General features: G+C 31.0%; 1 protein-coding gene across 1 annotated transcript; it reads right to left on the bottom strand.

The window, feature by feature from the left end:
- Positions 1-4,522: 4,522 nt before the first annotated feature.
- On the bottom strand, positions 4,523-21,985 carry LOC130895300 (gamma-1-syntrophin). Its single transcript, XM_057802525.1, has 9 exons — positions 21,603-21,985; positions 21,156-21,364; positions 20,902-21,061; positions 20,721-20,846; positions 18,529-18,875; positions 18,312-18,470; positions 18,003-18,227; positions 15,562-15,765; positions 4,523-15,505 (listed from the first exon to the last, which is right to left on the bottom strand). The coding sequence occupies exons 2-9, from the start codon at positions 21,351-21,353 to the stop codon at positions 15,398-15,400; spliced, it is 1,527 nt and encodes a 508-aa protein (XP_057658508.1). The 5' UTR covers positions 21,354-21,364; positions 21,603-21,985; the 3' UTR covers positions 4,523-15,397.
- Positions 21,986-23,221: the final 1,236 nt, after the last annotated feature.

Below are 23,221 nucleotides of genomic sequence, written 5' to 3'. Positions count from 1 at the left end.
TCGATTTGATAATCGATATTTTTTAGAAAAAATCGCCATTCCTTCGCCAGCTTAGTGATAAGTCCACCACTGTGTTGACGTGCCTCGTATATTTAAAACTTCTATATGGACAGTTTCTGGTGGAACAGTGGAAGCTGTTCCTACTAAGGAAGACAGAATGATAACGCTTTCTCTATCCTCCGAGGTTCCAGCTCGGTTCTGCGCATTCTCAAGCAGGCGCAGTATAGATAAAGTGTCTCGAATGAGAGAGAAAATGAATATTGTCGGTACCGTAACGTAGGAACGTTTTTTTTTTTTCATTCCAACTGTCCATATAAGAGTATTACATATATAACGTGCCTGTTTTGTTTACGATATCACGCGTTGTATGTAAATAACGTACTATTAATTTAGACATTAACATAGAATTTGAATGTTCCCCATCATTTCCGTGTATGGAAAACATTTTATTCAAGGTCAAGGGTGAAAAACATGAGTTTTCCGCAATTTTCAGCCAAACGGTGAGTTTTATCATAATAATACCCGAGATAAAAATTCTAGATCATAAAATTATCTAGAAAAAACGTATTAATACATTTTTCTCTACAAGCCAGAATTTCTGAGATATAATGATTCAAAAAGTTGTAAAAGTTACTGTCGTATCTAATGGTTTCACCAATATATTTTCAGCAGTAAACATTGAAATTGTTGTGAGTATTTGTGAGAAATTTTTGTTGACTGGTTGGAACTGTCAAATAAATTATCAATTGACGAAGTAAATCAGGAACATTATAACTTTTACAACATTTTGAATCGTTATATCTCAGAAACGGTGGCTCGTAGGAAAAAAAGTAATAATACGTTTTTTGTAGATAATTTTATGGTCTACAATTTTCGTCAAAAGTATTTTTATGAGATAAACTTACCATTTTACTGATAATCGAGAAAACCCATTTTTTGACCTTGAAAAACTTTTTTACATCCCGTGTGTTAAATATACCGTAACAGCTAATAAAAATTTCGAACCGTTATTTTGGAAATTAACGTTTTCGATTGATATTTTGAATATTGGAGATAAACGTCTTGTGATGGCTACGACCAATTAAAATTATTGGCCATTAGGTTACGAAATTCTAGCAGCTAACGGAGCCCAGCCATTCTACTAAACAAAATGATTTAAATGGCACTTCACTTGTCCACTGTGTTCCCCTTTACTTGCTGATATTGAACATTCATTGTAATAAAATATGACATATCATATTTGTGTGTGTTGTTAGCTTTAAATAAATGTTGTGTAACTTATAGAATCACAGTAGGTATGGTGGGTACGTTAGTTGTGGCGGATGCGTCAGATTCTGCAATTGTAAAAAATGAACCATGTAGTGAAGACTATTAGTGAAAACTGCAGTGTATAGTGTGTACCCTATAGTACCTACTAATTTTTGTTGATCGTTTATGTTGTACCTACAATTGTAATATAGTTAAGAAGTTCGATCTTGTTGTTGGATCTCTTTAAATAACTAGGACTTTTCTGTCTCCTCAATTATTTAAAGATATCATTTAAAATAATCTGGACGTTTAAATTTTGTAATATACCATTTCATTTGTGTACATTGGAAAGGAAAATCAAAAGGAGTTACCAATTTTATTTAGATATCAGCGTGGCTCTATTTTGATACTGTAAAAATTAGCCACATCAAAGATAAAAGTAACGTTGATGTCTTTTAAGATGTATTATACAAAAAAAAGACCAACTTAATGCAATTCTCTCAAATGTCGCTCAAGTATTTTATAGTTTCCTGCTCAACAGTTCTTGGAAAGATATAGTTTTTGAAAAAAGTAGTGCTACTGAGTACTGGTCTAAAAACAAAGGTAAAATAAATAATTTCAACATTCGATCAATTAAATGTTGTATGGACCACTGCCATAGCAATCTTAATCACATATAAAATGTGGAAAGTGATGTAACATCAAAATTCTAACCCTTTTAATATACCTACTGGTATATAATTAATGCTAGTCATGTTTCTATTAGGTCTTTCTTTTATTTTTTCTCCCTGTCAATACATATGTAACATAAATTAGTCTAACTGGATTTTAAAACTACATTCGAACAATAAAGTGAAAGAATTTCTTGAACCGTTGGTGATATTCATACTGTTTATTGCTACCACTACACGAACACTTACCTACAATTAAACTTCTATATTCATCATCAATTCAGCATCAAGAATTTTAAAGACAAAAAAACTTTCTGTTTTTAAAGATATTTCTCCCTCTCTGCACAATTATTTTTCTCTTCTCATTTGTCTCTATCCCTCTATGGATGTAACTTAGGTTAATTTGATACATTCATACAGAATTTAATCTTTGAATAAATTAAGTGTATGAAAATCTTTTTAAAATCTATTATTGGCGTTGTTTGTTCCATTCTTCGCATTGGCGTTGAAATTTGTGGTGAAAAAGATCTAGAACATTTTAACAACTTCTGACAATCACTGGGTACGGAAAAATAGACAACAGGTGACTTTTTTGAGAAATGCGTATTTTTGGACTTTGAACTTATACATAATAATACCTATATTTATTGCTGCTGCGCATGAGGTTGGAAAACGCGTGTGAATCACGCCAATAATTATACAAAATGAAAACTTAGATATTATATTGTAGAAAATGGAATTGAATAAAGACAGTTACAGTGAAACTTGTTTTATTTTAACAAAACCGAAAACCAATAACTTTTAGAAGCTTAAAAATAAGCCTAACCTCGGACTTTTGGTTGTTCTGTTAGTATCAAAGATTCTAGTATTTATCTATAATTCTTAAATTTTTTTTCTTCCATGATCACTATTATCTTTTTTGTTTATTTACATATCATCTCTCTATCTGCTGCGTTCTTAAGCTCTTTTCGTTTTGTTGAAATTAATATGCAGCTCAGCAGCAAGCTCTAAAAATGTTTTTCCACATTCTTATCAACTCTCACTAACTCATGGTCTACGGTGAAATAATCGCATCCAGGCATAAAGCATATTTGGACATGATCACTCAAAAGCAAGCAGGAACATTTCACACTATTCACATAAGAAAACTATTCTCATTAGTTTTCATTTGTAACGTCATAGGTTTAATAAAAACATTTAGCTGTACAGTTTTTATTTATTAGTTAAGTATAAATAAAACATTTTTCTCTCGCAGGATCGTCAAAACGACCAATACTTACTTGGCATCATACAAAAACTTTATCATGGTATTTTCACATCCTGGCACAAAACACGATTTATATACTAGCATTTTTCAGAGTTTAATAATTTTAGAATAACTGTCGTATTTACTTTGTATCATATATTCAGTGTTTATCTTACACATATGACAGCCTTACTGAAATGTTTAAACTACCTACAAAATTTTTAAATTTTCAATAAATTTTTTCTCTATAAATATTGATCAAAGAATTTGAGAAAAAAATTATAATAAAAGTTCTATATAAACTATACAAAACTATTTTTTTTTTCAAACCATGCAATTACCCTTATCTTTACCTTTGACTTCCCTTGCTCATATAGAGACTACTTTCTTCTATTTGGGTATAGTATAAAGATGTCACTTGAATTTTTCGAAACAAATCATTACAAGATCATCACTGGATGTATATACAACGAGAAGTATAATTCACTAATAAATGTGATAGAGTAATACATTTTAATTACCCTTGCAAAATCAATACAAAATGAACAATCAAAATATCGACGACATAATTTTTCTTCGCCCTCTATTTGGATACTCAGTGACGTTGGTTGGTAAGGAGCTGAATGTTTACTTTTTAAATCAGATCGATTCCTCTTTGATCTCTTGAATATTAGCTGCTTTCCATTTACATCAAAACTCAGATTATTCTCACTTGAGACGTCAAAAGATTGAAAGTGAAGTTAGGGACATTACGTTGTCAAATCTTGTCATGAAAATAAGCAAATACTAAATAATTGCAAACAGTCACTGATGAATAATATTATCTTAGTTATGTAGTTTCTTTAGCTGCGAATATCAGACGGTTGGATCAACAATGATAATGGTGAATTTTATTTGGTTATTGAGAACATTATCTGAGTATAAGATACTCACATAACTGAGTGTCAGTTCACTTGAATGTAAATGGAAAACAGCTATTAAGTACGCTCATGGAATTTGGTTACTCGATTGATCGGTTTATAAATTATATTAACCTAACTTAGAAATGAATTGAGCAATCTCATGAGAAATTTTGTCGCTAGTTGTCTGAGCCATTATTTTCAAACCTTCAGCTGCCTATAGAAGAACCCTTGAAAAATGGATTTTTTTTTGACTTACTTTATATTCAATACTTTTGGACAACGCTTTATGTCTTGCTGTAGTTCTGATCTAATATTCCTTTGAATGAAACAACTATTTGGGGAGAAAAATAGGAGCTGGTAGATCGTTTAATTAGCAAAATATTGTTCAGAGTCGTAGAAACTATTTTATGCTACCTCTACCAGTTATAATGGAAATATTTCAATAAAAGATCATACAAGATACTAAATAAATTTATTTATATTGTCAACGAGTAATAACTATACTTTCATAGGTGAACATACTATTTGGTCTTCAATCTCAGAATAATTGATTAACGCATTACATCCTTAGAATTAACAGTATAGAAAAATTTAAAACTAAAAATAACAAAAAGCACTAGAACAATTGAAAGAGGATTCAAGTTACCATACCAGTTCATTTCAACTTACATTTAAAGGATTTATTGTGAAAAGTTGAATCTCATTTTGGGGGTAGAAAATTATAAACTACCCTATAACACTTTTTTGGTAAGTTGTAATTTCTAGTACTGTTAGTGATATTTATATTCATACTGAAAATATTACACCAACACTCATAATTACATTGTCGGGTTTTTCGAGCCATAGGTGCATATCCGGATCGAAGGACCAGACAATGTAATTTAAGTGTTGGTGTAGAAGTAGTAAACGTACAGACCTTCATTTAGTTGAAATTTTTGAAATGGTTGCTGACATTTGTACTCAATATATTGAACCAACACTCACAATTACACTGTCTGACGAACGTTTCGATAACCAAATTCTCCTCCTTTACCTTGGAGCCCAAGGTAAACTGAAAGTTCAGTCTCTGAAGACAATAACTTGGTTATCGAAACGCGTATCAGACAGTGTAATTGTGATTGGTGTAGTGGTAGTGTAAACAATGTTTTTGAAATAATCTCAAAAAAATTCGAAAGGTCTTCTATCGACACAGTTTTGGCATACTTGCGGTAGAAATTGGATAATAGAAATATAGTTTTTATAGCTCTTAAAAAATGTGACTTTTCAATTATCTTTTATTAAATATATGTAAAAATGAGATTTAAAAAAATTTTTTTAGAAATATAAATTTTAATGTTTTGAATAAATAGATGTAGATGATTTTAAAAGTTTCCACATAACAAATATTTATTGCAAAAAAGTCGAAAGAAAATCTAGACGATTTTATAGAAAATGTTATTCTTCACAATTTTTATTTATACCATTTTTTCACATTTTCAAAATATCTTTATAGTGATTTTCATTGTAGTTTTTCACCTATTTTGACCCCCAAATGAAATTAAACATTTTTTTCAACTAAAAATCCTATAAATGTATGATAAAATTGAAAAATGGTAATTTCAATAATCATTCACTGAATGACTAATTTGAAAAACATTCTACTACATACAAATAAAAAACTGCTATTTGCTAAAATTGAATAATAAGAAAATATCTACAAGAAAAATATTTATAAATATAGGCGCAAAAATTAACATTCACTTGTATAAGTGAACAAAAGGCTTTGGAATTGAATCACAACCATATTTAAACTGTATTAATCTTATAATCTAATTCAGAATATTAAGCAAAGCTAAATAATTACCTTTCTCATAAGAATCTTCAAATTTCGTAACAAGTTATATATTTTAAGTTAGACTTAAATAATAACAAATACCGACGATTTTCTCAAACGATTCCATAGTTAATAGAATAGTCTAATTATACAAAATTTTCATTTTCATTCTTTTCAATGTCAAATCATTATTTTCCACCTTGTATCTTCAAATTTGTAATTTTAGTACTAACCAATAAGAGCTAACCACTAGGTGCGCTGCTGTACTATAATGTTCCCAAAATGTCACTATGGGAATATTTTGGATAGGTATAATTGTCTATGTTTTGAGTTGAAGTATTTTACATAAATAGTTCGTTCTCCCTTTCATTCTAGGTACAATTTTTCCAACAAATGAATATCTTGTCACATAAATTACAGTTATAAATTTTTTCTATTGAAAGTATCACAAAATTACCAACATAACATTTTCTCTTTCAGAAATTTATCTTTACGTTACTGGAATATTATTTATCTATTTAGACATGGTAATGACAAGAGATATGGAAGAGATAATAAGCTTAGACGAGTGCGCAACCAAATTTCAATGGACGCCGTGAAACCTCCATTTTGATCTTCTTCCCAACCGCGTTTTGCTGGATGGATGATGTTGAACTTGATTCAACTAAGAATTCGACGTTGAAAGTACCACGCTCAGGACAGGAAGGATTAATAGTCGATTGTTGAGAAGGACCTGGTTCTCAAAGGACCGTAGCTCCGGTTAAAGAAAAAAATAAGTTAACCTACACATCTATACATTCTCTATGTTGAAGTGTTGCTTATTTTAAAATTGTTTTCACGTGTTTTAAAATATTACAATTTTCATACAAGTTATATGATATAAAGTTAAGCCCTATAGATTATCGTATTTTCAAATTTGCCGCCGAATCTAAGATCAAAATGGCAGTTCACAGCATTAGTATATTCGCGGATGTTGACGCTTATTCTCCCCTTCATATCTCTGGTAATAACAAATTTGACAGCTATACTTCAATACTTTACTCCCCACTAGCGTCATCTGGTAAGCATGAAACGGTAGCCGTCATTGATATAAATATTCTTTTATGTAAGGGTCAAAGTTAACGTGTTAAACAACAAACTTTTTAGATTCAAATGAAAGCAAAGATACGAGGGACAATCAAAAAGTGTTAAGATATCGTCAGCATTTACCTAAATAATTTGATAAATTCTAAAATTTATGCGATGTTTACAACAATAATTAACAATAAGATCACTCATTAAACTTTGGTTCGAAAAACTAGTCAAGAATTAGGATAAAGTAAAGGACATCCCAATTTTTTTAATCAATTAATGGAATGTAGATCAGTTATCAGATATACATCGATGTGGCCAGACGTAGGTACGTGAAACTGTATTGACAGTTACATTGTCACTTTTCAGCACGTCGCTGTCGAAAAAGAATAAATTTTTAGAGAATAAATTACAGGAAATCACGACAGATATAATAATAGAGAAAATAACCTTGAACAAGGAGCTGAAGCGAAAATAGTTTTATTTAGAGGTTATATTTTGAATTTACTTTATATGGTTTTAATGAATCTTTTCAAAACACAATACACACTGGATACAGTTTTCTCAGTTCCTATAAGCCACTAATTAAAAATTCCAACTTCCTTTTCAAAAATGGTTGTGATATACAAAATTTTATTTTTAAATGTAAAATAATTGTTAAAATGGGATGCCTTAAACTTCTAGTACACTTATTGCTCGATTATATTTATAATTGAACGAATCCATGATTGACTATCAATAATTAGTTTGGAAGTTATCTACAATGATATGATATGATGAGTTACAATGATTTTCTTCAACTAGATCCTTAATAATAAGAGTCTTCGCTATTTTTAGTTTATGTTCAAAATAGCAATAATGACACATAAACTACTAACCTAGTACTTTTTGTACAGCATACAGATGTAATGTAAGGCTTGACAAAATAACACAACCAAATATGTTTATCCATAATACAAAAAAAGAAATTTTGGGGAGGTTTCCCCGCAGTTGGTTATGGCAACTAAAAATCGAATATTTTCAACTGAGAAGGATGATACCAAAAATAAATAATTTCTTCTATCGTGTTTAAAAGAAAATTTTTTTAGTAAAGATATCTGTTTAAAAAACCAAACAGCAGATATTAAGTTACGTTAAACATAACACTAGCGACAACACTGTTTAAGTTCTCACTGGAAGGTAACGCAAGGAGCACCCAAACGAATCCCGAAGGAACGATTTGCAATAAACTCACACAGCACCTCGCCTATGCGGATGATGTTGACATGATGGCACAAATCACTTCGGCTCTTTCAGAAGCGGTTTGAGGAGTTCGAGCGAGCAGCTAAAGCCAGTATACTCAAAATCAATGAACATGAGAACCTCAACCAAGTTCCCAATCCACGTTCCAAGTCAGAGAACATAACTGAAAATAATGGAGTGACAACGGAGATCAAGGCAAGAGCTGCGGAGAACAGATGCTTCTGGGCAGTCCAGAGAGCGCTCAAGTTTAGAGGGCTCTCACGAAAATCAAAGCACACAATTTAAAAGACAATAATGTCCCGTAGTCCTAAGAAAGATTTTTTGTCCTGTTTGCCAGAACGGTGCGTGGAGGATCCGGAGGAGAACGGCGATTCAGAGGAAGCCAGCACCTTCACTGGTTGTACGACGATAAGGCGGATCTGAAACAGCTAGAGGTTCGACGTTGGAGAACCATGCTTAGGACAGAAAGAATTAGCAGCCGTAGCGCCGATTAAACAAGAAGTTAAACATAACAAAATGACTTCCGTCACTGAAAGAATCATATGTAAACAAAAGTACGTAGATAAACGCGCAGAAGATCAAATTTTCAACCAAGCGTTAAACAGACACTTCTAGACAACTAGCTGTATAATACTATTTTGCGATTGTGCTACAAATAGTTTGATAAAGAAGTTTATAATAGATATAGTATTGAAAGATGCTTCAATATTAGACTACTCCACTCCTTTGGAATTCTATACGGTGGGATCTAATAAATATCTCCATCTTAGCAAAAATATGCTACACCTTCTCACTGATTTCTTTACAGGATATAACCGATTCAGAAAGCACCTGATGAGATTTAGTCTAACAGAAATTGACGGAAAATTCTGAATCACCTATTTACAATGTACCTTGCCGTTACAAATCAAACGACTGTCTTCAATGTTTGAGTTGGTGCAGCGAAAGTAAACATCGATCATCTTTTATCAAACCTAGACGTGTACAGAATCATATTTAACTAAGAGGTCACCATCCTTAATTTTTTTTTGAGGTTATGTTGTTAAATTTCTTTCACATTTACTATTTTTGATGTAAAGCTATCACATTATCAAAAAATTGTTGCTGAACTATTCCGTCTCGGTGTACTACTACTAATGTCAACTGGTTTGATTCCATTGGATGATGGGAGCACCACTAATATAATTAAAATTCATGAAAAATAATTGTTCATATTATTTTTTACCTCAATTTGAATATTATTTATTGTATGTTGAAGCATTTCTGAAATTTCAATTTAGTTATAAGCTACTATGGTATGCGGTTTTAATTTTAATTAATCATCCCATAAAAATATTCTGAATGCTGTAAAAAAAGTGATATACATGAACATAAAAAGATCTTTTTCTTATTTATTTTTGTCTCAGACAATGATACAACGTGGAGCGTGGTTACTTTCTTATTTACTCCACCAAAAGGAAATTATGAAAGTAAGTTTCGCGTTCCTCGTGGAGATTACTTTTCCTTCAGTCATTCAATTCAACATGCATTCAAAAGATATCTCAATATGGCGCCTACAGGTGATGTACATAATCGGAAATCAGTTTGTTGATGTGTAGGTACGTTTATGCATACCAATAGTGTGCAAAAAAACGTAAACAACCTTGTAGAATAATCACTTCGTCTTAAAACATCCAAAAATCAAAAAGGTAAAAAAAAACGATCACCAAGCAAACATTCGGCTGCATTAGGGATTTCTAACCGCACAGCGTTAAAAATTCTTCATGAATAACTCAATTTCCACCAATATAAAAGTATACAAAGCTATAAAATGCATTTGAAACCTCACTCGATAATCTACTTCCTTATTTACTTATTTCAGAATACATGAACAAATTTTTTTAGCCTCACAAACTCAAAAAAACTTCATGAGTAGCATATAGAACATATATCTGGTTGGTATGCAATATCTAGAATAGTTATTATTGGTGTATAGATCTTGTAAGTCAATTCTGAACGTCATGTCAACATAATGGAGGATTTTTTTATTGGCCAAACTCCATATGGATGTAGAGAAAACGTAGTTTCGACAAGATGGTACCACAGATCAAACAAGATCAATTGATCTCTCGTGGGAACCATCACTTTTATCTTTATCTTTTAATCTTCAATGACTACCATGTGATTAATACCTGTGAGGTTAGCTAAAATTTATGGTTTATATGGTTGGTCAACTGTAAAACAAAATTCAAATTTCTGCTACCTCGATGCATTTACAAGAACAGTGGTCACCTTTAAATGTAGTTTTTTTACACCAATTAAAATAAAACTTTGGACGAACCCCTGTACACAGAAAATAATTTTTATATTGTTACTTTTTAAAACGAGAAACTAACCATGCCTCACATTATACAAAACAATATATTCAGTTAAAAATAGCTTGAGTACATCAATTTATACTTTGTTCTACTTCATACTTGTGCATTTTTTGAGTATCAGACTATTTTTAACGTTCACTAATTTTGTATCTCGTACAAAACACTGATTCACAAAGGCATCATAACAAACATACACAATACTTATTTAATAGTTTGTTTAATGTCCGTCTTCAACATAAATAATATCTGGAATTGTATACAGGGTAGTTAGACGAAAACAAACAGATCTTTCGACAGATGACCGAAACGACAGTTGACAACGACAACACAGCAAACACGACAGATGACATCCAAGTTGGCAGTATCCACAGATGATATTGGATCATAGACAATAAGACAGATAATGGGTGCGGTCATAGACAATAAACGCACACAACAATTGACAGATGGCGGAACCGAGAGATGATGGGTGAGACATCACAGTACAGACGTCAGATGATATCCAAGATGGAGCAAACGACCGATGATGAGTGAGACATAACAGTATATAAACAAATGACATCCAAGAGGGAGTATACGACAGTTGACAGGTGGTAGTATCGATAGATGACACATGATTGGTGTCTCAGAATACACCACTGTTGACATCCAAAATAGCGGACATATCCCACACTCCTTATGACGAAATTTACGAAAAATGATTAAACCTTATATAGTACTGATAAATTAGTGAGACATTCATCATAGCAACAGTTGGTAAAAACAATTTTCTAATGATTGGATTGATGACTGTGTTTTGTTTTCGTCTTCCTAGCCGGTATAAAATTAGAAAAATACGAGTTAAGCAACCATAAACTTTTAAATAATTATGAAGACATCAAACCATTAAAAAATATGCGTATATTCTAAGCCTTAAAGATATATTTTTACATTAGTGGAAGTTAATTGATTTTGTTCTTCTTAAAGGAAAAACAAATCCTATTTGCAGGTAAACACTGTTATTTTACAAACTTTTATTTCACTTTTGTGAGTAGTAAGTATCTAGATATGCTCCTAAGTTTACCTAAAAATGAGTTGCTACAAAATACTACTACCAGAGTAATTGAGTTGAATTTCTGGAATCGTTAGTGATTACCATATACACTCAAAATTACACTGATCTTAAAAACATAAAACTTTGCTTCTTACTAGACCAACAAATGAACCAATGTGTCATACAAAGCCTTCAAAGTCACTACCGAAGAATGCTTCAAATGGAAATGGTAGATACGGATGGAAATTTTAAAGTCACTATCTTAGACAGAGCACAAATGATCAACAAAGCATTCGTTTAATCATGCAGGATGGAGGACCAAAAGGCAAGAGGAGATAACTATGATGACTTGCCTTTAGCGGTTTTGGTTCTGTAGTTAGAGCTTTCCAGTTTTTATGAACCTGAAAAGCTGCACTATTATGAAACCGTCTATAAAGCAATTAAAATAAATTTATTTTATACTACAAAACCGAAATTACTATGTCGCCAACCCAATACAATGCCCATGAGAATTCATGTTAAATGTGATGTAACGCAATGATAAACTTTCGATAATATTTGTTTACGATTTTTGTTCTAAATTATTAAATACTCCTAGTATGTTATTATTTGTGATGTATTTCTTTCGACATATGTTGTAAACTAGTTCGTAACTACTATAAGCAAGATCAATATTTGAAGATGGTAACTTGGTAATCAAAATGAGAGTAAAATAGTGTAATTGTGAGTGTTGGTAGTGAACTGTACCAAAATAATAAGCAATTTATACAATTTATTATAAAAAAGTCGCGGTTTAATTAATATGTAGATAATGTAAAAATAAAGTTAGTTCTTTGTATATCCTTCTTTGATTATAAATTGGACGTTCTAAGTAAACACAAATTAAGGATTATACTCAATAAAAAATAGCAAATAACTTGTATATCTATACCTAAACAGTATTTTTCAAAACATAATAACAACATAAAACGCACATTATATAAAAAATAAATTATAGAAAACTGTTATCTTCTTGTATATTCATTATTTTCCAAAATATAAATCCATTTGTCTCAGCCCTGTTCTAAATAATACTTGTTAAATTACTTCTGGTAGTTAGTATTGATGTATACAATTTTTTTTAAATGTGGATAAATATTTGAACAGTCAATGAATCATATCTAACTAGTATGTTGATGTTAGTATTTTCTAGAAATACAGAATTAATTAAAAACAACTCAATTTTAATCTAAAGTTTACGAGGAACATCGTTATATTTATGAGCTATAAAAACATTTTATTATTTCCAAACCAAAGAATATTTAACTAGATTTTAAATAAAAATGTCTAAAAATCAAATAAATTGGAATTTCTGAAAAGTGTGATGATATTCATACCAAAAAAACTATTAACCCCACAACAATAAAACCATCTAGTCCTTTGAGCCTTCCATAGATTCATGTCTGGCGCAAATACAAGACGGTGTTAGTGTAATGGAAGTAAACAGATGGCGAAAACGACAGATGATAGGTGGGACATCACAGTACACAAATGTTTACAAAATACTAGTCGGGATTTAAACTTTATTTAAGGAGCATCTCTTGTGAATTACTCCACGCAATATTTGAATGATTTCTACCAAGCCTAATTTTTCCTATCAGTAGTTTTAGACCTCTCTATAAGCAGTCATCTGGATCTTTTTGTGGTAACTACCACCCATGATATCATAACACCATACAAATAAATAAACATAAATGCCATCAACAGCAGAAAGAACTGGAATAAGAGTGTATGGGCCTAGAATCAAACACTCTGAAAGCCTGAGCAGCACACAAAGTATTTTTCAAGTAGAAATCTATGCAATTGAAAAATGGGTTCATTTCAATCTAGAGAGGAACTATCGCAAATAAGAGATCATCATCCTGTCCAATAGTCAAACAGCCATTAGAGCTCTAAGCTCCAATTACATACTATCCAAACTTAGGGATTGCCTAGAAAACTTAAACGAACTAGGCAAAACAAGTTACCCTACAATAGATTCCAAAAACACAACAGAGCTTTATTGCTCGCTAAAGCGGGGGGCAGACAAGTCATTCATGAGTCCCGAACCTGAACCTTTCTGTATTATCAGCTACAGAACAATGGAAAAGAAGGTAGATAGGAGCACTTGAAATAGAAGCACTGGGTTCTCCAATATCACAGCAAGAAAGAAGGGACACAATAGATCCTTTGGCCAAAATCCATACATACAAATACCACCCTTATCTATACTACAGAAACGATCCAAAGTTAAATAGTTCATAGTTGATTTGGTGCATGAACAGGCTTAAATCTTTTCATGTCACTAAGCACACTGGGCATTCACCAATAATATTTCTAACAGATTCATGTCCTCCATGCACCAGTGGCATTTTAGATCGTCTGTATGATGCCTAAGCATGGAGATGGCGTCTCAAATGACCATGTCTGGTTAACATACTTGTGACCAGTCGAATTTGGCACATGTTTAAGTGAAGCAGTTGATTGGTAATAGGCAGAAGGTCCATTGATAAGTGTCTTGGGCTATCTTATGTCAGGTGTATCCATCAATCTTGCAATCAGACTACTAAGTGATGTAATAGCATCACTAATAATGGGTTCTATGTTCGTTGGTGACCAGGCATCTAAAAGAGCTAGTTCATGTAGGAAACCATTTCAACAGTTATAGATTTTATGGCAGCTTTACAGTTTGAGCTGATTCAGATTGCTATGTTACTATGGCATCAATTAATTATTGCATCACAGCAAATACTTGCATTACGGAAGCAAGTTCTCAAAGTGAGAAAAATTTACTGATTATGGAGTGTCCTCAATAGAAGCCTTCTCCGACCTATCCATTCATCCTTGGAGTCATCATTGTACCAGTTACCTCTTTTAGTTAGTATAACAGGCTTAGAGTCTACCATCTACTAATATCTGTTAGTGATGTGTATCTCTAAGCCAAAGTTAAATGGGTCAAATTTGTTTTTGTTTTCCAATTCCAGTAGCTCTGAAGAGTTTAGATATTCAGTTTTCCAAGTTTCTTGTTGTGTTCACTTGCAGTTGTGAGATAGTCTAGATTAACTCATTGAGTGTTTCATTCATTTCCTAACTGTTTTTAGACTCATCAATTTCTGCTAGACTTAATCCCATTGGGTGCTTTCAGAGAAGGCAATGCTCTATAAGGGAGCCAAAGATACATTCCCAAAGACGATTTTTAGAAATGTTGTTTCATGTAGACACTAAACGTACAGTTTAGTACCACTATACTGTTTGTTCCTTAGAGTCTGATATAGATATCTGATTCAAAAATACGGTTTAAACAGTGTAATTGTTAGTGAAGTATATTATAATACAAGGAAATTTATTTTTATAAGAAGATATTCTAGGATATGCTTCAGATATTAACAATTTCTAATTCAATTTTTGTAGTAATTCAGTGTCCTTATCCAAAAAAGAATGCTTATAATCTTGGAAATATGGAAATATTTAGGAATAGTAGTATTGCAATTCAATTCTTTGGTTTGGAAAGTTTCTAGTTTGTTACAAAATAAGATATAGAAAAATAAAAAAGTATTAAAAGTGCATCATCTACTACCATGTGAACATCTTAGTAGTTTTACTTTTCGAACATTTGCCACAAAATTTTTGTTTACAGGTAATCACAACAACGAATTTGGGAGTAACAGAATATATATGGGTTTTTACAAAATTATTGATTAATATATCAGTGGGTATCTGTAAACAAAACTGATGTTTATTCTGCTTCCATAATTGATACTAATTAATTTGAAATCAGTTCTATTTTTTTCTAAATCTATGGTATCACGGAACATAAAAATCCTGGATCCACCGAGGCAACTTTTGCTGTCAAAAACGCATGCATACAGAACAGTAAACTTTGCAATATCGAACATTCCAGTTCCTGTAAAAATAAGAGGAAAAATATGAATATTCTAATCTGTTTTTTGTTTACCTCACCTTTGTTTCAATAACTCTAGATTCGATATCCTGGAAATGGAGTTTCAGTTTTGATTTTCCATCATCAGATGATCCCCGTAATTGTGAAAATTTATACTGCCAAACGGGAGTTTTAGAATCACCTTCGTGTAAAGAGAATCCTAGATTCCAATCCAATGTTAATCCCGCAGTCTTTCCATTACTACTCACGGTAAAAGTCTTGTTCTAAAATATGTTACAGCTTAATTTTCAAATTAACATCAAAATCAAAATCAAAACTGGTTACTTGAAATATAACTAGATTATTTTAGTTGGAAAGAATAATTGAAAGAATTTCTCACAGCTGATTGTTTTCTGTATTGTAAAAAAATGACATAAAGTAGATAAAAAACCAACCCCTGGAAAATAACAAAAATGAGACACCCGGATACAATCCTTTATGTTAAAATTGGTATAAGACTTATAAAAATATAAATTCAACAAGTTGTTTAAATCTATTTGTCCTGAAGAAAACATCATCCAGCTTATTGAACTTAATAATGTGAAAATTCCAGAAAATAGAGTAAGAAAATTCGAAGAAATTAGATCTATAAACAGCTTCCCTTCAAGCTTTTCTTTCCATATCACAACTGTTAAAAGACACTTACAACTTTAATAACTTTTCTAAATATCAAGGTTAATTGTCATTTTTTACTTGTTATCAACCTAATATTTTTTTTTATTTTTAAACATATTTCAATTTCAATAAGAAAACTTCAAATTCTACATTGAATATACAGATTAAATTATAATAATTATACGGAGGTCGGCTTAAGTCAGGTAACAAATTTTCATTAAGAGGAAAAAAGCAGTGTTAAAATGAAATTACAAAGGGGATTCGAAAAAGGGTTCAAATTAATGCCCATCTTGATCAATGTATTTACGATAACGTTTCTCAATGGAGACGCAAGTTCGGCGAAACATATCGAGCTGTCCGCTTTTCAAATTCTTCTTCAAATTCAGGTCGGAAGTCAGGAAGGTCCAAATGCAAAAACGCGGTCCTCCAGAAAGCTCAACAGGAAAAAACCAAGGGCGTTAGGTCATATGACTGTGCGGGCCACTCAATGAATCCTCGTCTGCCTATCGATTCTTCAAAATGAACATTAAGGTACAGAGTGTCAAATATAAAGTGACTCATATATTTTTATCAAATTCTGTAAGAGTAACCAACAAACTTTTAATACAAAAGACCCACGAGACCTCCAGCATGGATACCAGCCAATTCTTCGAGTGCGTTGCCTGACTTACACCGACCTCTATATAATATGTAATTAATATTCAGAGTTTATTGTAGGTGTGAAGGAAAAAGCGGCGCATATCCTGAAGGAACTAACAGAAAGAGACTTCCTGCAGTGTTTCGAATAATGGAAGATTATGGAGAGATATAGGGATACAGGATAAATAAATAAATATATATAACATCAAAATAAAATGTTTTTGATGTGAATCTGATGTGAAAATGAAAGTTAGTTTCCATTACAATTTTTTACTTTAAATAAATATAAAGACGTAATTTATATCAATTTTTTTTTCGGGGCATTGCCTATTAATTAATGTGTTTTAAAAACAAAATTTGTCAGTAATTTGTATCACAACATCCGTCATATAACATTCTATTACATATAACAACTAACTACAAAAAATAATGGATAAAAGTCATTGTATAAACAATATAAAACAAATCCAAATACCACCACTGTAATGTATCTTCGAGCTAACCAATGATGATTGACCATTTTGTATCAAAACTACTTTATAAAAAATTATTTATTATGCAAGAAAATTAATTAAACTTGCTTTCTATAATCCAACTACCGTATTCGACGAATGCCAAACTATTAAGAACCTTGTATCTGTTTAAAAACCGCTTTAAGTACTAAAATCCTATTGTACATAAAAGCTATAAATAATTATTTAATAATCGTTAGTTACATCAATATAAAATAAAATTAAGTAATTTGATACGTTAATGGAACTTCAAGGTGAAAAGGGACACTTGGAATCACTTAGCTATGAAGTTGGTTCCCATTAGGAGCGGTTAGTGTACAATAAATCTTAACGAATACAACAACAAATTGAAGTAAGGTGAGTAAATTTATGTAATCCGAGACGATACGTTGATGGGGGGGAAAATAAAGGACACTTTGTATCATTTTACTAGATTATTAACAGATTCTAATGGTTACCAACACATTCTGTATCTCTGTCTGGGTTATATTCGTGCAATGTTGCCTAATTTTAAATAAGAAATTGTTGTGCCCAAACAACCACTATAGATTAAAGGCTAGTCTGTTTGAAACTCATACCAAAACAACATTAATATATAGGGTAGGAGCTGTTGAACAGGTATAATTTAAAATATCTGTTCATTTCAGATCGATATTTCACCATAAAATATAAATAAAAAAAGTTGCAGTATTTACCCCTAATTTCATGACGGCGGTACATACAGAACAGTGCCAAGCATTTTCAATTTTCAAAAGTTCCTGTCTGGTTTCAACAGAAAAATATCTGGAGTCCTGACCAGATGTTTGTACCAAGAAACAATGTTGTCTTTCATCGACATTTTCTGAATCTTTTATCACCCTGAACATTGTTTGATACACTTTAAACATCAGAGGGCATTTTCCCCAATCAGTCACATTAAGCTACAAATAAACTCACAATGATTAGAAAAACAAATATAATTAGTCAATATAAATATGATTGTATTTCTGAAGGTTTCGACTTACCGGTGGGTTATCAAATAACATAAGATCGGTACCCTTTAATGCAAAAAATCTAGGTTTGTAGTTTTGCCAAGGATGGTTATTATTCAGAACACCCTCATTCACCCAGCCCATGTATTCTATACGATCCGAAACACTGAAGTTTCTATTATAAAGTTTCATCTTAAACGAAAAAAAAAATCAAATTAAATAATAAAAAAATTTCTAACAAATCGAATACCTGTAAATTTGTTAATCCAATAATATTATCTGAAATATATTTCAACCACTGAGATAATATTGCAGAATCGTCACACTGAATGATCCCAGTACTTATTCCATTCAACCCTCGAACTTCAAATGCATTTGGTCTAAGTTTGTCAGTCCCAAAAATGTATCGTGTGACATAAGCCATCATAAGAGGTACAGTTACTATGTCAATCCAGTGAGTTAATGGATTCTCTTGATCTAACTCTGAACAAATAGAGCTGGGTCTACTACTAGTACTACTTGTTATTCTCAAACTTTCATCAGAAGCTGCCTTTTCATCGCCATTCGCTTCTGCTGCTTGCTGCATCTCTTTATCTTCTGGAAATATAATGTCTATCTACAATCCTAGCACAATCTTTTTTCGAGATATCAAGTTTACTCAAATGTTATTATTATAGATTAATAAAAAGTTAATCGTTTACAATCAACTTATTTTAGATTTGAAGAAATTTAAAATAAAGTTGATAAAATTAACTGAATAAATTAATATTTTATTAGTTAGAATTTTAATTATAAAAATAGTTATAGTCTAGTCATCTTACGCCAAACTATTTTCAAAATTCACATATAATTGGCTGGGGTCGAGTTTTAAAGTTAGAGGTCAAAGGTCACAAAAATTTTTTTTTACATTTTTGAAAATATCTCGTTTTCTATGGGTTTTACGCTATTTGTATTTGTTATCAATATTAATTTAATTCTCTACAACTTTTGTATTCAACATTTTTTTTACCTTGAACTGTTTTTGAGATAGAGGACGCAAAGCACGCGGTCAGAAAATTATCTGAAATCAACTGGTGATCCCGATCAAAAACTCATAATATTAAGGTTATAATTTATTGCTAAATGTATAATTATTATTTTTTATTAACTTTTATTGCCATGTAATTAAGAATTTGTTGAGGAAAATACTTAAATTGTATTTTAATTCTAATCTAATTTTTACTAATGACTTTCTATAGAAATAAAGAAGAGAAGAAATAAATTTTTGATTGATGTTTTTATTAAACGTGTTATTTTATAGATTTATTATTGTCAAAATTAATAAAAATTTCGAGAACAAGTTCTAATCTCAAGGTTCCTTCTTGTTTTTCTTCTTCTTCATTATCGTCGTCATCGTCCCTCTACTGCAGGATTTCAAGTAACGTCTTTAACGCCATTTGTCTCAAAGTCATTGGTACAGCATTGAGACAAGCTTGTTCATTATACTGACCTCAAGCTAAAGAACATTGCAAATCCGCTTTCTTGCATCCTCATTTTGAGCCACAGCCACTTTTGCAGTTATAGAATATTGTATTAATCTGATCCAGGCGGTAGGGTACCAGAATTCGTTACGCATTATCCAACTACATAATGACTGGACTATTATGAATATATTACATGAACTATATCGAATATTTGAACAGTATATTCAGTTCGTGGTTACTAGTTTTACTAATACTACTATTATGAAGACTGACCTTTCAAAGTTCTTATTTTTTCCTCACAATTTTTTTACTAGGGACAAGTCAACTTTGGTAATAGTTAAAGGGTAAGCGTGAATTCTGGTTTCAAGAAAGAAGAACAAATTAGAAAGGGAAGAATGGTAATTAGAAAAATAAAGTTATATTTCTTTAGCTAGGAAAAACCTAGATATTAAAGCAATTAACTAAATAGTTCTGAAAATGAAGATTTCTCAGAAAGAGATTAAAAGGGAGCCTGAACAGATTAAGTCATAAATTTAAACTGAATAGGTCCCCTTCCATTATTATTTAAGTTTTATGACTAATACAAAAGTTGACAACTATAGGGTGTTTAGCTAAAATACTTTAGACATGAGGATATTATACTGAACACACTGTTTACACTACCACTACAACAATACTCACAATTACACTGTCTGACGCTCGTTTTGTTAACCAAGTTATCATCCTCAGATACTGAAGGTAAAACAGTTTTACCTTCAGTCTCTAAAGAAAGTGTAATTGTGAGGGTTGGTATAGTGGTGATGTAAACAGTGTGTTCACCATTAATATCACAAATTGTTCCAGAAATTCCAACTTAGATGATGGTTCCTAATATATACTAAATTGATTCACAAGTAAAAGTTTCTAAAATTAAATAAAATGAAAATTAAATATGAAATACTTTAAAATAACATTTTCAAACAATTTTCTTATAATCTACCTTGTTTTTGTAAAAATGGAGTAGCTGCTTTATAATGCTTCACAGTTAAAACAACCAAATCTCCAGCATTTCTCAATATATTAACTGCATCATCATGAGGACAAGCCGTAATGTATTCTCCATTAACTACAAAAATTAGTTTAACTTCATTAAGGATTCTAGTTGGAAAAAAATATATTACCTTTAATAATAGCATCCCCTACAAATAATTCTCCAGTTTGATCAGCAGCTTGATTTTTATAAATCCTAGATATCAGAATTGGCAGTTTATGTTCAGCTCCTCCTTTAATACTAAGCCCAAGACCTCCAACTTTCTGTCTTCTAATCTGTACCATTCTTTCCTATAAATTTATTTAATAGTAAATACAAATACTATAATATATATATATATATATATATATATATATATATATATATATATATTTATATATATACCTTGGTGTTGATTGCTTTAGATTCAGGTGGTAAGAGTTCTTCTTTCTGTAAACGTAATACTTCCATGGAAAGATGTAACTGTACAGGGATAGGTCTACTTTTTCCATCACTCACAGTTACCATTCCAGTCCTAACTTTTAGTTTTTGATCAACCTTCTCTTCAATTGGGGTCGTCATCCTTGTAGTGTTTATCTTCATGTTTAAATCAACTAGGATAATACAATAATGAACTAAATAAGCAGTTGATGTGTAGTATAGGTGTTTAAAAAACATTCATGTTTTACTCCAGCAACATTTATGCATTTATAAATATAAAGCTTAATGAGTAAAACTAATAATTTTAAATTCATGCAAAATTGACAACAAAACATATTTATTGCGAAAAAAGAATGAATTGACAATAATAGATCAGAAGTTTACTTTGAAAAATGATAAAAAGATACTCACTACTTCTATTTTATCTACGAATAAACATTCATTAAAGTTTGTTATACAATATTATCATTTTCACCCTTCTGACGTTTCATGGGGAAAATTTTTTGCAGTAGTAGCAGCCATTTTAATAGGAATTCTTCAGTTTAATACTGGGACGTATCCACTGACTCACTTACGAAAACCGTGAAATCCAATCCTATCCCTCGTAGTACAGGGTAGTAAAATTTTGATAGGGTAGGTCTAACCATTCAACAAATAAATATCAAGCTCTTGAGGCACAACTTCGCGCAACTTCAAAAAATACGCAGAACTTCATAGCACTCGATGACGTTATTTTCACTTTTGTAAGTTACGGCCTTAAAAACATCAAGGGATGGTTGGAAATATGCAAGGTTGATAGAGAATAGGTTGCCCGGTAACTTTGATCTACGCGTGACGTCATCTGTTCAATGGTAGGGTTTTTGTCTATTGGTCGACACTTTTTGAGAATAAATATAAAACTAGATATATTCAACAGATAGAAAAAATTTTCTAAAATATCCAATAGTATACGAAAATTACATTCCAAATTTAATTATATCAGATATTTGTTTGTGATTTTGTTGATACTGGTGCTTCAAGCTTCTACCAATTTTTTTTAAAAACCTATTATATCAGACTTAATTTAATTTATTTTATCGTTATTTCAAATATCTGTTCTGCCTTATAAAAATAAATTAATATTTACTTAGTATAGTAACAACATTTCACCGGAATAATTAATTCAATATATATCTGAATTGGTATCTTTTTTCAACAAATATATTGAAAAAGACAAGTACTTTTCTATGTTTATTGAACGACCATAATATAAAAAAAACAGTATAGACTATACCAATCTATTTTAACTATATTTAGAATTTTAACATTTTTTATGTTTGTTTTTTCTAATTTTTTAAGACAAAGAAGATATACGCCATATTTTTATTGAAAGTATTTATTTTACGAAATTTCCATCCATCCAAAATACGTTACTCTTTCATAGCGATGATGCTTCTTTTTTAATCCCAGATTTTTTAAGCTAACCTAACCACCTCCGGACAAAATGTTCATTTACTTTTAAGAGAAATATAGTTTCATAATATTTTACTTAAATAATTGATAAATGTATCAATGCCAATAAACAAAGTCTCTATCCACACAAAAATGCTCTCTTAATATAAACTTAATCCACTAAACTAATGTCTACATAAAATTTTTAAGAAAAACTGATAAATAACTACATTAGAATAAAATCCATATAATCCAAACCGGCCGTAATTGTCACAAATCAACTTGTTCTCAGAATAGTTTTCATCAAATTTTGTAACCATTTTCGTCGCATCCACGTTATCGCGCAACCTATTCTATACCAACCTTGGAAAATTAGTAGGCAATTCTTATTAGTCCATTGCCTTAATGGTTGCCTGTCCACCAGGAATGATCATTGTTAGTTATTTTTATAAAAATTTAAAAACATGGAAATTTAATGTTTCATTGAAGATTTGTAACTTTTTTTAAGAGTATTATTGGATATACTGTGATAATACAGTATTTGATTAAATAATACAAAGGTGTTACTCATTATAATGACCTTATGTGTTAAAAATAAT

The sequence above is a fragment of the Diorhabda carinulata genome, chromosome 1, assembly GCF_026250575.1.
Source record: "Diorhabda carinulata isolate Delta chromosome 1, icDioCari1.1, whole genome shotgun sequence".
Classification (NCBI taxonomy): Eukaryota; Metazoa; Arthropoda; class Insecta; order Coleoptera; family Chrysomelidae; genus Diorhabda; species Diorhabda carinulata.
The sequence above is the reverse complement of the archived record's forward strand: the minus strand, read 5'-3'. Positions and strand labels throughout refer to the sequence as shown.

Coding starts and splice junctions, on each gene's coding strand:
- LOC130895300 (XM_057802525.1), bottom strand. CDS start 21,353: ATGAAGATAAACACTACAAGGATGACGACCCCAATTGAAGAGAAGGTT. Junction 18,471..18,528: donor TTGGATTAACAAATTTACAG/GTATTCGATTTG, acceptor TTTTCGTTTAAG/ATGAAACTTTATAATAGAAA. Junction 15,506..15,561: donor CTAGAGTTATTGAAACAAAG/GTGAGGTAAACA, acceptor TTATTTTTACAG/GAACTGGAATGTTCGATATT.